The sequence below is a fragment of the Acomys russatus genome, chromosome 1 (genome assembly GCF_903995435.1).
Source record: "Acomys russatus chromosome 1, mAcoRus1.1, whole genome shotgun sequence".
In the NCBI taxonomy this organism is placed as follows: domain Eukaryota; kingdom Metazoa; phylum Chordata; class Mammalia; order Rodentia; family Muridae; genus Acomys; species Acomys russatus.
The window spans coordinates 95,987,411-96,001,120 of record NC_067137.1 but is presented as its reverse complement, the minus strand read 5'-3'; the positions used below and the strand labels follow the sequence as shown (position 1 = coordinate 96,001,120).

The following is a 13,710-nucleotide window of genomic DNA, read 5'->3' as shown; positions in this document are numbered from 1 at the left end:
CCTGGTTTCCATGGAGGTCAGAGGAGGGTGCTGGGTCCCCTAGAAGTGGAGTTAAGGATGGCTGTGAGCTGCTATGTGGGTGCTGGAAGCCCACCCCAGGTGTTCTGCAAAGGCTTTAAGTGCCAAGCCACTCCTCCAGCGTTCGTCTGTTTTTTTCAATGTTTTTTTCAATGTGTTTTCAATGTGTTTTTCAATGTTCAATACAGGCTGGAGAGGCAATGACACCCAGCTCACTACAGGACACATAGTAACATGGGGACTTACTCTTCCATCTCCTCAGAAGTTTTCTTTCCCAATCTGAAAAAAAACAAAGAGACAAAGTTTAAGACAACCCATCTGCTTCATACACTTGAAGCATTGTCTGGGAAGAGGCTCAAGTTGGGGTGAGTCAGCACATTCCAAATGCTTTCTTTGTAGCCCCTGTGTATGTGTGTGTGTGTGTGTGTGTGTGTGTGTGTGTGTGTGTGTGTGTGTGTGTGTGTGTGTGTGAGAGAGAGAGAGAGAGAGAGAGAGAGAGAGAGAGAGAGAGAGAGAGAGAGAGAGAGAGCGAGAGCGCGCACTCAGGTATGCATATATTGGGCAGAGGTTAGATCAGGTGTATTCCTGGATCCCCTGCCCCCACCACCCTCTCTTTGACACAGGGCTGCCTGGAACTCTATGTAGACCAGGCTGGCCTAAAACTCACAGAAATCCATTTGCCTTGCGTCTGCCTCCTGAATGCTGAGATTAAAGGCTCGTATGCCACCTTATCTTTTGAAACAGGGTTTTTGTCACCAAACCTGGTACTCACTGGCTAGATTGGCTGGTCAGCAATTTCTGGACCCCTGCCCCATTCTAGGGTGGCAAACATATATAACCATATCATGTTTTTGTTTCAATTTTTGTTTTTTCAAGACAGAGTTTCTCTGTGTAGCCCTGGCAGTCCTGGACTTCACTATGTAGACCTGGCTGGCCTTACACTCAGGAGATCTGGCTGTCTCTCCCTCCTGAGTGCTAGGATTAAAGGCGTGTGCCACCGCGCCCGGGCTCAATCATGTTTTTTTGTTTTGTTTTGTTTTTTTGTTTTTGGTGGATGCTGGGGATGAGAACTCAGGTCCTCATGACTTTGCAGTGGGTTGCTTTACTGTCTGGGCCACATTCCCAGGCCTGTAAGGCCTTCTTAAAGCCTTGACTCAGCACAGCTCCAAATTAAACTACTGAGTTTGAGTGCTGGTAGAGCAAGAAGCAGGAAACGGAAATGGATGCAGACATTGCTTCCTGTCACACCAACTGACTCGCTGATTGCGTGCTATTTTCAGTGACTGAGTCAGTTGTGGTCATTTGGGGTGGGGGGGAAATTCCTTACCAGCCTAGGTAAGCTCACAGAAGCAAACAGGGTGCACTGGCCCAGCTGCTCAGGTCTTCTCTCTCACCAGCACGAAGGACCAGAGACACATGCCTGGCATTGGGTGAGGAATAAGTCTAGAATAAGAGACCTGGACCTGTGTGACACTAGTCCCCTTGCTTAGGGCAGCAGTCCTCACATGTCAGTGCCATGAGATCCACTGCGAAGCCCGTGAGAAAATGCAGACTGCTGGGCCTGCTGTAGAGAGATTTCTGGATCAGCTGATAGAGGGATGGGGAACCCAGGGTTACATGTTGTCACTGTTACCTGTGGTATTATTACTGTTGCTAGTATTATTAGCATCTTATGTTACTGGGGACTGAAGTAGCAATGAAATAATTTTATGGGTGGAGTCACTGCAATATGAGGCACTGTCTTAAAAGGTCACAGCACTAGGAAGGTTGAGAACCACTGACCTAGAGTGTAGGTGAATTTGGTTTGGACCACACTGCTGATTTTTCTTGTAACAAATGCTCATCTTTCTGGATTACTGTAATAAAAAGCTTGGCAACCACACAGTGCTGGGACAGAAGCCTGAACTCTGGCTACCCTGGGCTCCCTCAGACAGGGCCAGGAGTTCTGACTCACTCAGTCTGTGCTGTTGGTTTTCTTAGAGGAGCCAAGGGACAGCAGGGTGGTTCCTACAGCTGTGAGGAGACCAGTGTGTGAGCCAGAGGCAGCGAGGTGGAACGTACATTCCAAATCCAGTGTGTGCTTCCTATAGAAAGATAAGTGGGTGCATATATGTATGTGCCTTCAAGGATCCAATATGAAGTCAGATCTATACCTGTCCGATCCCCAAGGGCATCTTAGGTAGTGCCACACACACAACAGTTTTCAGTATTCCCACGGACTTCCACGGTGCCACTGCAGTGGCCAGTGACACTCAAGGATACTGGGGTCCTGTGGCCATGGGCCTCACTCTCGCCACAGAGCTAGTTAGTGATGAGCCTGACACTAGACTGTTTCCCTGAGTGTCACCCTGGATCGCAGACACACTGTCCCAGCTGGCATGCCAGCATCCCGGGGCATGCGCGCATCTGTCTGGATTCCTGTGCACACAGTCCGTCTAACCCCCCCCTTGCCTACACAGGAACTGAAGACAGTCCTCCAGGCGGTTCTCAGCCATGGGAAGCAAAAGAATCACATGCAAAGCACTCTCAATGGAGACATGCTAGTCCCATCCCCACCATCACCCCCCACCGCAGATAGTAATTTCTAGAAACAGGTCCCAGTCATGGTTGTGAGAGTCACATCTATAGCTGTATTCTAGATTCATTCTGGGATTCATAGCTGCTAAGGAGCAAAATGGATGCCTGCCTCCCTTCTCCTCTTCAGCTGCCTGCTGCCTTCCACCAGAAGTGTTAATGAATATGGACTTGAAGAAGAAATGGCCGGGAGCCCAAACAGCCCACAGAGCAAAGCTTCTGTTCCTGGGACTCACACAGAGTCTGTGGTGTTTGCATAACCCAACCACGAGTTCTCCACCACGGCAGGCCAGACAATTCAGACCCATTAGAGACACTCACTCGCTCAATATGCAAAATGTTAAAGCATGGCGCTTGCTGAACCAGCACTTTGAAGAGTTAATTAAATGCCAGGTTTCTTTTGAGGGGCTCCTCCATCACTTGCTGCCTTTGGCCATTCTGAATACAACTTTGCCTGTGAACCAGAGGAAACAACCCCACCCCCTCTCACCTTGCAGACTTGATCACAGGGGCACATGAGTGGTGAGAAAGCATGTATGGCTAACAACTGCCCCAATCCTGGCCATCTGATATGGCGGTCCTTGGCAAACCACCAAAACACCTGGGCATGGGATGTAGCACTCCAAGTATTGGCTTCTCAGACAGAAATGGTTAAAGGCTGCCTTGCTACCACCACCTTTCTTTAAAGCCCAGAGCCTGGGCTCAGCACGTGACCAGTCCCCTCCTGGTTTTCATACCTGCTTCTCTCTGCCCTGTTCAGCTTGATGCAGCTATGTGGGTCTCAGGAGAGTTGAGCGTTGGCCCTGGGGCTGCCGGAGACCAGGCACTAACGTTGTATAACTTATGAACCGCCATTACAGACAGCATACGTGCTGTAACAGAACAATCCCATTATCACTCTTACTAACTCCGTTGTACAACAGAAGAGGCCGAGGCTCAGAGAGGTAACATAGCTCGCTTTCTGCTGTCCAACTGGAGAACAGTGGATGACTGCAAGTCAGGATGGCTAACCCCAAGAGCTCAGCTTTTAGCCCCTGCCTGGCAGGGACACACATATATAACAGCAGCTCTACATGGGCAGATATGCCCCTGCTAGGAATCAACTAATATTTTCCATGGTGCAAATATGCTTTGAACTTTTAGTAGGGCTATAGTTTTGCCAAGTTTCCCAATATGGTGGTTTAACTGTTCTTTGTAGTTTATTATACATCTTGTAATATGGTGGGGAGGGGTCTTATCTTGCTAGGTCACCCTCCCTTCCCCAGCTCCACCCTTTGGCTTTTTTGGCAGGCTGAGGACAAGCGTGACCTCACCATCACACTGCATGACTGCAGCCACAGCAGACCCAAGGACTCTGGGTTCTCCTCCTTTCGTTCTGGGGCTCCATGGAAAAGAACTTGCTGTGGGGTAAAAAAAAAAAAAATCACCCCTGGGGTAACTCCTCAGATGAGGGTCGATCTACCTTTGTGTGTGTTACCTGCGTCAGCTCTTGCAGCCATCTGTCCTCGCTGCCCCCACCTCACCCTTGCTACATCAAGGGCTTGGGTTGTCCATCATGATCAAAGTAAGGACTACATCTGAGGGACCTCTAAGTGGATATCTGCATACCTTGCTAGCAGCTGAGGGTGAGGCCCCCAAAGCACCCTGGGTGCCCTCTGCCACCGGACAAAGCCTTTGACTGCTGCCTCCATGCAAAGGCTGGATGTGGCCCTAATGCGGACCTCGTGGAAATCATCTCTCGTGCCTAATGGAACACTGCGGAGACCTAAATGGAGATAAAGTACCATGGCTCAGAGGCCAGCCGGGAGTCTATCTTTATGCAGCATGACAATGTTCGGTGGCTAATTGAACACCGTTAACCTAGTTTAGCAGGGGACATAACTGGGATAAATGGGGGGAAGTGTCCTTGAAGCCTCTAAATGGCGACGGCACACACTGGACCCCAGACTTGCCTTCCTGCTGAGGCAGAGCGCATGCCAAATGCACCCCAGGGCCACTGTACATCCCAGCGACCATTGAGCACAAAGGACAACTGCAGCTCACTGCAGGTCACATGGGTTCACTGCAAAAAGGTGGAATTCTGCAACAGGGACCAAGTTCATAGAAGAGACTTAGTAAGAGAGACATCAGGAAATACATAATGACCAAGTTCCTTGCAGTATACCAATGTGTCCTCCTGTGGGAGGAAGCAATCAAAATGCCATTTCCCTATAAAGTGTTCTAGCCTCCTGGTTAAAAATACCTGACAGAAACCTCAGAACTGCCAGGCGTGTTGGCGCACAGCTTTAATCCCTACACTCAAGAGGCAAAGGTCCTGGTCTATATAGTGAGTTCCAGGCCAGTCTAGGCTAAGTAGTGAAACTCTGTCTCAAACAAAAACAAAACAAAACACCCAAACCAAACCATCCAAACCAACCCAAAACTCACCTCCCCACTGCCTCTGAAAGCTCAGAACTTTCACTCAGGCCAGAGTGATAGAAGGCCATTTCTCCTGGTCCCCACAGCAAGGCCCCACACTATACATGTGGCCCTCCAAATGGGCTTTCATAATGGAAATCAAAGGTCTGCTGTTGTAAACATTGTCCACTCACTGTCCACTCAGGACCAGGTAATGAACTGAACACTTGGGTCTCTGCTCTAAGCTGTCCCCACACCTGAAATTCTAAGAAAAGCCACCAGATTTCTCACTCAGGTCTCTTCAGAAAGTGCAAGTGTCTACCTCCTCGTCCCTCAGTTCCTGGTTCTGGTCATGAGGATTAGTATGATCTTTCATTACTTCTTTTACAGGTAAGTAAGGACTCCCTAGCGTCCCCATTTTGCCACTGTGTGGTTCCAGGCTACATCACATCCTATTTAGTTTGTACAAGAATAGCTCATCATCAAGTATCATGTCGAGAGATGAAAACCACGTCCCAGTCCTGTCTGTGCACAAACCCTGTCCCCTGGATGGGAGAGAGAATTACATAACCATTCCTGGATGAAGTCTGCCCCCTGCTGGGAAAATTAAAAATAACATATTTGTTAGGAATTGAACAGCTGGAAGAAAAAGAAGTCGGAACACACAGCAACAGTTTTAGAAGCTGAATCCAGTTATGGGACCATATAAAACATGTGCCCGAGTCTGCTGCAGGGAAAAGAGCTCGGAGTCTGTATCTCAGGCACTTCAAGTAAGCATTATATTACTCAGGAAACCTTTATTGGGGCGCAGTTATCAACTAGAACAAGTAAGAACAGGGAACTGGGGAAGCTCTGGTTGATATTTCCTACTCTGGTAGGAGACAAGAGCATTAGAGAAATAACATTAATCCTCCTAAACTCACACTTCAAAGCCTCCAGGTCACTGTCATCCACCCTGAGTAGTGACTGTTAAGTTTGACATGGGACCCAAAGAAGGCTCAAAGCTTGCTGGTCGCAGAGCTAGAACCCCATGCGCAACCTTCACGTTTGTGCTGTGTGCTCTTCTATGCTGTAAACGTCATGGGATGGGAGACTGGTGGAAGCAAAATGCCAAGAAGGGACCCAGAAGGAACTAGCCATGGCAGTCAGGCTTCCTGGAAGACCCGCCCAGTGAGAGACAGGCAGTGAAGCTACAGGAAGACTTTCCAGTTGGAAAAGGTGGCCTGGATAAAGGTCAGAGCCATGACAGGGCCACGGGAGGCCAGACAAGGTGGTAGCTGCTGGCGGCTAGGTAGGGCGGGTCCACAGGCAGGCTTGCTCAGAGGGAGCGCTAGCCACACCAACCATGCTGAGCTGCAAGCCAATCTCCATGGGGTCACTGGCTCCCCTGCAAGTCACTCAAGCCAACACGGAGGCTGGATTTCTACAGAGAACAGGCAGCTCACCTTGGACTCCGCAGTTCACTGGTGCAAAGGTGGAAGTGGAGGAGGTTACCTTTGCTCCTATGGGAGGGAGAATGAAGGGAGGTGGCAGCTGTGGACTAAGAGGGGACAGTCTCCCAAGCAGTCTCATGTCAGATGCCACTGTCTGGATTTCTGCTACAGCTGCATAGTTTTTACACCTGCTCCATATTTCCTTTTAAAAGGCTCCTGACTTCAATTTATTTGAAAAGAAATTACATTCGCAAGATAGTATCAGCAGTTAGAGGGCCCACACAGTAAAAACATCTTTATTTTAGTGTAACTAGATATGACAGTTTGCCAAAAGGCTGGGCCTCCAACATATTCTGTTAGGAGTGGACGCTAGCAGGCTGTAGAACACAGCGAGACTCGATCATGGCTCATCAGAGGACAAAGCTAATGGAAAAGATAACCACGCCGAGGCCTGAGTCCTGTCTTGGTGAAACGCAGCTGTGTGGACCAAGAGAGAGGCAACAGAAACCGAAATCAGGGGTTCCTATGTCAGAGGCCAACTTCTGGGTGTTTCTAGAAACATTGATCTCAATTCTCCTGGGTTTGCATCTTGGTTTTGTTTTGTTGAGTTGAATCTTCCTATACTGCTCAGGTTGGCCTTGAACTTGGATTCCTCTTGACTTCACCTCCCAAATGCTAGAATTTAAGGTCACTCCATCACAGAGGCCGGTAAAGACTTCCTCCTACACTAACCTGGTGCTTCTTCTTACTCTTTTCCATCCTACACTCACCCACAGAACTCCAGAAGGACGAGGTGTGTAGAGGGAAGCTCCTGAGACTTCTACATCCTCCTTGCAGCCACTACATTTGAGACAAGAGGACCAGCAGGGCTAAGTGTGGTGGCTTCTTGGCGATCTCAGAGTACCCAGGTAGGGCAAAGGTAAATATGAGCCAAGGACATCCTGCCACTTCAAAACATGGCTTCTTACATTAACGACCACCAGGAAACCAGAAAACACTAGCAAAGGCACCTGTAAGTAGCTCTGGTAAGAGGATGGGCCCCAAAGTAAAATCCATGATGAGGCTACCAGATCAACAGACTGGAGCTCTTGCAAGGAAGCTGTTTCCTGTGCACATATGCCCAAACTGCTGCAGCTCAGAATAAAACTGCTCGTGGTTATTTCTTAATAGAGGACTAAAAAGCAAAGGGAGAAAGCAGGTGTGATGTTCACAGACACGTTTTATTTTTGAGAGCACGAACCCATCAAAGGGAGAACCAGGGGAGCACTTCTGTCAGGAGAATTTGAGGCGATGGCTGGCGTCACTCAAGCATTCCCTCCTGGCTTCTACCTGCTCAGACTACAAGGCAACCAGTCTCCCTTTAGCTCAGCCTGACTGGCTCAGGGGACACAACTTTTTTCCTTGAAAGTTTTTTTTTTTGTTGTTGTTCATAAGATTGCTTCATATGATCAACATCTCATTTCTGTGAGGGTCCCAGAGGACAGCAGGAAAGACAATTTTATTCCAAGCACCTAGCGCTTGCACAAATAGTACAGTGTGTGGCCTTTTCATGAACTTGAGATGAATGTGAGCGCCTCTCAAGGTCTGAGAATGGGCAAGGCTGTAGGATTCGAGGCACATTCCATTATACTAATTAGCTGCATGACCTTGGGTGGTGGGGCAAGGTGACATGTAAAGGCCTATCTGACTGCAAGATCTTGCAATTCTGAGCCACTTAACCTCTGCAGGCCTCCTGGTCTCCATCTCGGAGCTGAGGAAGCCATGATCCACTGGTACCTGGGGTTCTCCCGAGTTAAGACAGGGTCACCAGCCCCACCTCCCTTTATCCACGGCCTACCCCATATCATTTTCCTGGGAATGCCCTCTAGCCTGACAGCCTCCAAGCTGCCCCTTCTCCACACTGGCTTCCTCCTACCTGAAAATGTCAAGACAGTGTAACATGCTTATCTGGAGACCTAAGTCAACATGGTGGGGCAGAAAGGGGGGTGAAGGGGAGGGTAAGAAGGAAATCTTCTTTCCTCTCCCAGTCCTTTTTAGGGACAACACTGTCACCTGCGTGGAGAAGTCTGGCTTTCTCTTGATGATTTGCCTAACCCACCCACCTGCTTTCAACCGTCTTACTGTGTCTCTCGCTGAATGTCACTCCCATCTCCCTTTCTGCCAGGTGACTGGAAGAAGGGTATCTGCACAGGTCCCTGAATCCTCGAAACCTCCAACCCCAACCATGGTACAGCCCTGGGCTGTGGGCCTTGATTTATACAGCTTGCCAGAAACCAGAGAGTCTGGCTGTGGGCATGTCCAAGGGCTTCAACGTGCATCTCCCCAAAACTCATGTTGCAACTTAAGCCCTAGGGCAGCAGTGGCTGAGAGATCCAGCTTTCATGGATGCTCCGAGCCTAAGAGCAGAGGGATTGAGCACATTAGGAAAAGGCTGGAGGGAACTCACTAGGTCCTTCTACCCTTCCATTAGAGGACACAGCCACAGGCGCCATCCTGGAAGCAGGGGCACCTCTCACCAGAATCTGCTGCTGCCTCTTACTTCCCGGATCCAATATGTGGGAGAAACATTCCTATTACCTGGTCTGGTCTATTATGTCTTGTTATAGCAGCTGAAACAGACTAAGACAGAGAGAGGCTCAGACTGTGTTTCACCACTCTCTAGCTATGTGCTCTTGGGAGAATTCCTTAAACAGTAAAATACCACCTTCCGCTCCACGGGGCTGTTCTAGGAATCCAGTGGCCTAATTCAGGCAAAGTACTGGGCATGTTCTTATCTCACAGGTTCTGATGCCAGCTCCAAGTATCTAGTGCCAGAACTAAGGTAAACTGCAGGGCAGCAGGCTGGTATCCATTAGACAACTGCATAGTGTGTTAAGAAAACACACACACACACACACACACACACACACACACACACACACACACGCCACTGAAGTCAGCAGTGAAGCTGTGAGCACTGAACACATAGAGGGACAATGGGTAAGCCGTTTCGCACCTCTCACAAAGAGGATTTCCTCTGAGAAGTACAGGTTTGCCTTCTGTCTGCAAACACCTCAGGATTGTGCTGTGTCAAAAAGGCCTTCAGAATGACTGAGACACAGTATGTCCCTTCCTTGTACCATTGTTCTCGCGCCAGTCAGCACTCTAGTGGCTCCTATAACCTGAAAGATGAAGTCATGCCTACAGCTCCAGGGTCTTTTTCTCCCCTGGGCTATCCCTGGGCTCTAAACACACTTGGTTCATCCAGGCCTCCACATGCCTGGCCTGTGCCTCACTTCCATCAACGGTCTCACTTCAAAGCAGCAATTTTTGAAGGAAAATGGCCTACTCTGAAAGCTCTCATGGGCTTTCAGGGGTGCAGAGGCCTCTGTGATCACATGTGTGCTGCTGGGATGTGCTGGGACTGAACCCAGGGCTTTACACTGAGGTTTCACTTTACTGTAACTGAGAAGGCAGAGCTGCAAGCTCAGAACCACGCCACAGCCAGGCACCGCCATGTGACCCGCCAGGGATCCACATTCTACCACTGCCTCTCTTAAAAGGTCCTCACTTGCTGACAGGAAGGCTCAAGGCTCGCCTTCTGCAACTGCCCACCTCTAAGGTGTAAACACGTGGGACTTAGTTCCCAGAGTTAACACGTGCTATCGGTGAGAAGGGAAACCCTGACGTTCTTGTGTATGTGCATCTGTGTGTGTGCTCTTGTGCAAGTGCATGTTTGAGTACACATGTGTGCATGGAGGCCAAAGGCTGGCCTTGGAACATTGGTTATCTTCCTCAATTGCTTCTCTACCTTTTTTTTGGGCGGGGGGGAGGTGTGAGCTAGGGTCTCTCACTGAACTCGGAGCTCACCGATTAGACTACACAGGCTAGCCAGCAAGCCCCAGGGGTGGTCCTGCCTCCACTCCTTAGCACTGGAAGTACATGCATGCGCCATGGTACCCTGCTTCATACCTCCAGGCCAAGCACTTTACCAACTGAGCCGTCTCTCTGGCCCTGTGACCATCTAGTTTTAGTCCAAACTTCTCAGGGAACTGTAGGCAAAAGAGTGCACATGATGTGACCAAGATCACATGGTGAGGCAGGAAAGAGCGTAGGTAGACATGGGAAAAGAAGGTGCTAGCAAAGGAGGGATGCTCAGTCAGCCAGCTCAGGAAACAGGTGCCTGGCCATACTAGCACGTGTGCTCGGCACCTTCCTCCGGGTTACCGTGCCCTGGGCTTTAGCATGGGAGTCATCGCAGCCCCCAGAAGCAGGGACAAGGCCTACCTGCCTAGCTCCAGAACTGGCTGTCTGGGAATAGATCCAGCTCTTGGAGGGCACTACAGGGTTGGAAGGCACAGTGGCTTCCAATGCCTAATTGAACTTAATGACTGGCCTAATTAAGCCTGTTAATGGCGGGTCTAGTAGGGCCTTGGCTCATGCCTCAATGCAGGCTGCATCCTTCACTCTCACCTTCCTCTGCAGAGCAAGGGGCTGGCCGAAGCACAGCTCTAAAGACGACAGGCCCATGGAGGTTAGAGGGTCCTGGCTAGGCTGGCCTTGCTGTTCTAACCACGCACAGAGTGTATTGTACACTGAGGAGCCATAGCACCTGAGTCCTGGGGATGTCTGCTGAGCTCTGCCACAGGCAAGGACACCACACCAGGTGCCAAGTGGCAAAACAAACAAACCAACAAACCACCTAGGTGGTGGAGAAGCCTGGAGTATCTGAATGGGGGTCCTACAGCCATCCTTAGCAGGGCTCAGGTTCTGGCTGGTGGCTGGTCAGCTGTGTTAACCCTTCCGATGCTTGCTTCCTCACTCGCCAGCAAAACTAATGACAGAAGTGACCACATGGGGCTGTTCTGAGGGCAAAGGATGATTGGGTCTAGCACAGTACCCCCCACAAAAGTCACAAATGACAAGTGTGCATGCCTGTGGCACTGCTCCACGTGTGTGTTCTCACTCCATACAATAGAGGGCAAGATGTGAAGGCTAGTCCTCCAGAAGAGAATCTGTTCCTGGGAAGGGAGCTGTAAATTTCCTAAAGAATGGGGCCAGCCCTACTAGTAAGAGCATCGTCATCATCACCACCGCCATCAGAGAATTGAGAACGTGGGAAAAAGAAAGGAAAGAAACAACCAGAATGTCCACCAATAGAAGAACCTAGCCCATGGAATTCTTACACAAGTTAGAAAAATGAAGTGAGGGTGGGGACGGAGCTCAGTCGGTGGAGTGCTTGCCCAGCATGCAGGAAGCCCTGGGTTTCAGTACCAGCACCGCATAAGCTGGCTGTGGCAGCACATGTCTGTGATCCCAGAATTCACTCAGGAGGTGCTGGCAGGAGGATCAGTTCCAGGCCCTTCTCTACATAGGGAGTTCAAAGCCAAAGTCAAAATGGAGGAGGAAGAAGAAGAAGAAGAGGAAGAGAAGGAAGAAGAGGAAGAGGAGGAAGGGGGGAGGAGGAGGAGGAGGAGGCAGCCCTAAGTGCAAACACCAGATGTAATTACCATTAAGAGAAAATATAATAATAAAAAGGCAAGGTGCAGAGCACAGTATGATGAAAATTTTTATATGCGGTGCTATATGCAGGTGAGTATACACACATTTTCTAAGACAGTCTTCAATTTCTCACTAAATGCGAGACTGCCCAACCCTACTGGAGCACAGAGCTTAGCACAGCACACCGCAGCGTCTTGGGTTCCTGCTGCAATCCTGTGGCTTAGAACTGCATTCTCACTGTTGCCCCGCATCTCCAGGGAGTACCGCACTCTGTCGCTAAGCCAGACAAAAGATCCAAAGCCAAGATTCAAAGTGTAGTTTCTACTCACACATACTGCTTTCACACCACCAGAAAAATCAGAAGTTACCTGCCATCTGTCACAGGTCAGGACCCATCTGTACATCTCCTGAAGTATGCAAGGACACCAGGACACTGGCAGCTAGTCCTGGGAAGTCACTGCTGAACAGATCGTGGGGACCGGAGGATATGGTAGCTGGAGGTAAATGTAGTTTGTTTCTATTTTGTTTGCATTTTTACATGAGCAAAGAGGCTTTATTTTTAAACCTGGAGCCCAAGGCTGCTGTTAGTAAGCTCTCTAGCACTGGAGGGCTTTTCTGGCAACAACAGAATTGGATGGAAGCAAGGACTGTTCCACAGAAGATCCGGCTTTTTGCGTGTATTATCCAAAGGCTGCTCATCCTGGTCCTGCTCCTCAGGGACATGCCTCCAGCTCTACAATCCCAGCAGCTCCAAGAACCACCAGCTGCCGTGGCGAGGAGCTGCAGTTTTACAAAACTACACACTGTGAAGGGCTAAAGGTCAAAGTCCCCAAAGGATATGTAAGAATTCATTCTAGAAGCACGGTGGAACTTTGATTATAATGAAATCAAGGCTAACTTAACTGGGAAAAGGTTACCATGGGAGAGGGTCTCGTAGCAGGCTGGGGAAGTGAGGGCTAGCACCCACTCCTGGGTCCACGAGGCTGGCACAAAGCCACTGGGACAGGACCTTAGAAAGCTGCACCCCAGGGCTCCAGCTGCTCTCTGCCTGTGTACATGGGTGGGCAACAAGTTCAGCTCAGGCAGTTTCCCTCTCCTTGATGCTCCTCAGGGTCTCAGGTGTTCCTGTGCCCCAGAGAGAGGTAGCAAGGGCTGCTTAGCGGTGAACTGCTCTGCTTTGCGGAGATAAATGCTGCTGCGAGGAGCTGGGAAGCACTTGGCAACGGCACGGTAACTTCACGCCCTGCACTGCACTGGCCAACTGGCTTTGTGACACTAGACGGGGCTTCAAGGTGCACAGGGTCTGCACCAAACATCCCTGTATCTATCCCAAGTGGAGGTGTGTGAAGGTGCCCCCCACACCACGGGAAGGAGTGATGTGCATGCCCTCCTCCTCATCCAGCCTAACAGGATCCCTGTACGCAGCTAAAAAGACACGTAGACGCCACCATGAGACTTGCCAGGGGTCAGTCACATGATAGCTGCTTTCTTGTCCTGGGAAGACACTGTATCTCTTTCCTGTCTACCTTCCATTGAGATTTGGAGAGACTGGTAAGAAACAGAACTTTAGCCGGGCGGTGGTGGTGCACGCCTTTAATCCCAGCACTCGGGAGGCAGAGGCAGGTGAATTGCTGTGAGTTTGAGGCTAGCCTGGTCTACAAAGAGAGTCTAGGACAGCCAAGGCTACACAGAGAAACCCTGTCTCAAAAAAACAAAATAAAACAAACAAAAACAAACAGAACTTTGAGATCCAAACAGGAAAGTACGAGTGCTGCTTCCTTTTGTGTCATGGTGGGAAGGAGAAAGT

At 49.8% G+C, this 13,710-nt stretch overlaps 1 protein-coding gene across 1 annotated transcript in view; it reads right to left on the bottom strand.

The window, feature by feature from the left end:
• Ift43 (intraflagellar transport 43) overlaps window positions 1-13,710 on the bottom strand; it is a 72,153-nt gene that overhangs the window by 20,639 nt on the left and 37,804 nt on the right. The window contains exon 4 of the mRNA XM_051149598.1: window positions 265-297. Coding sequence (XP_051005555.1) covers window positions 265-297 — 33 coding nt within the window. The remainder of the gene's footprint in view (window positions 1-264; window positions 298-13,710) is intronic.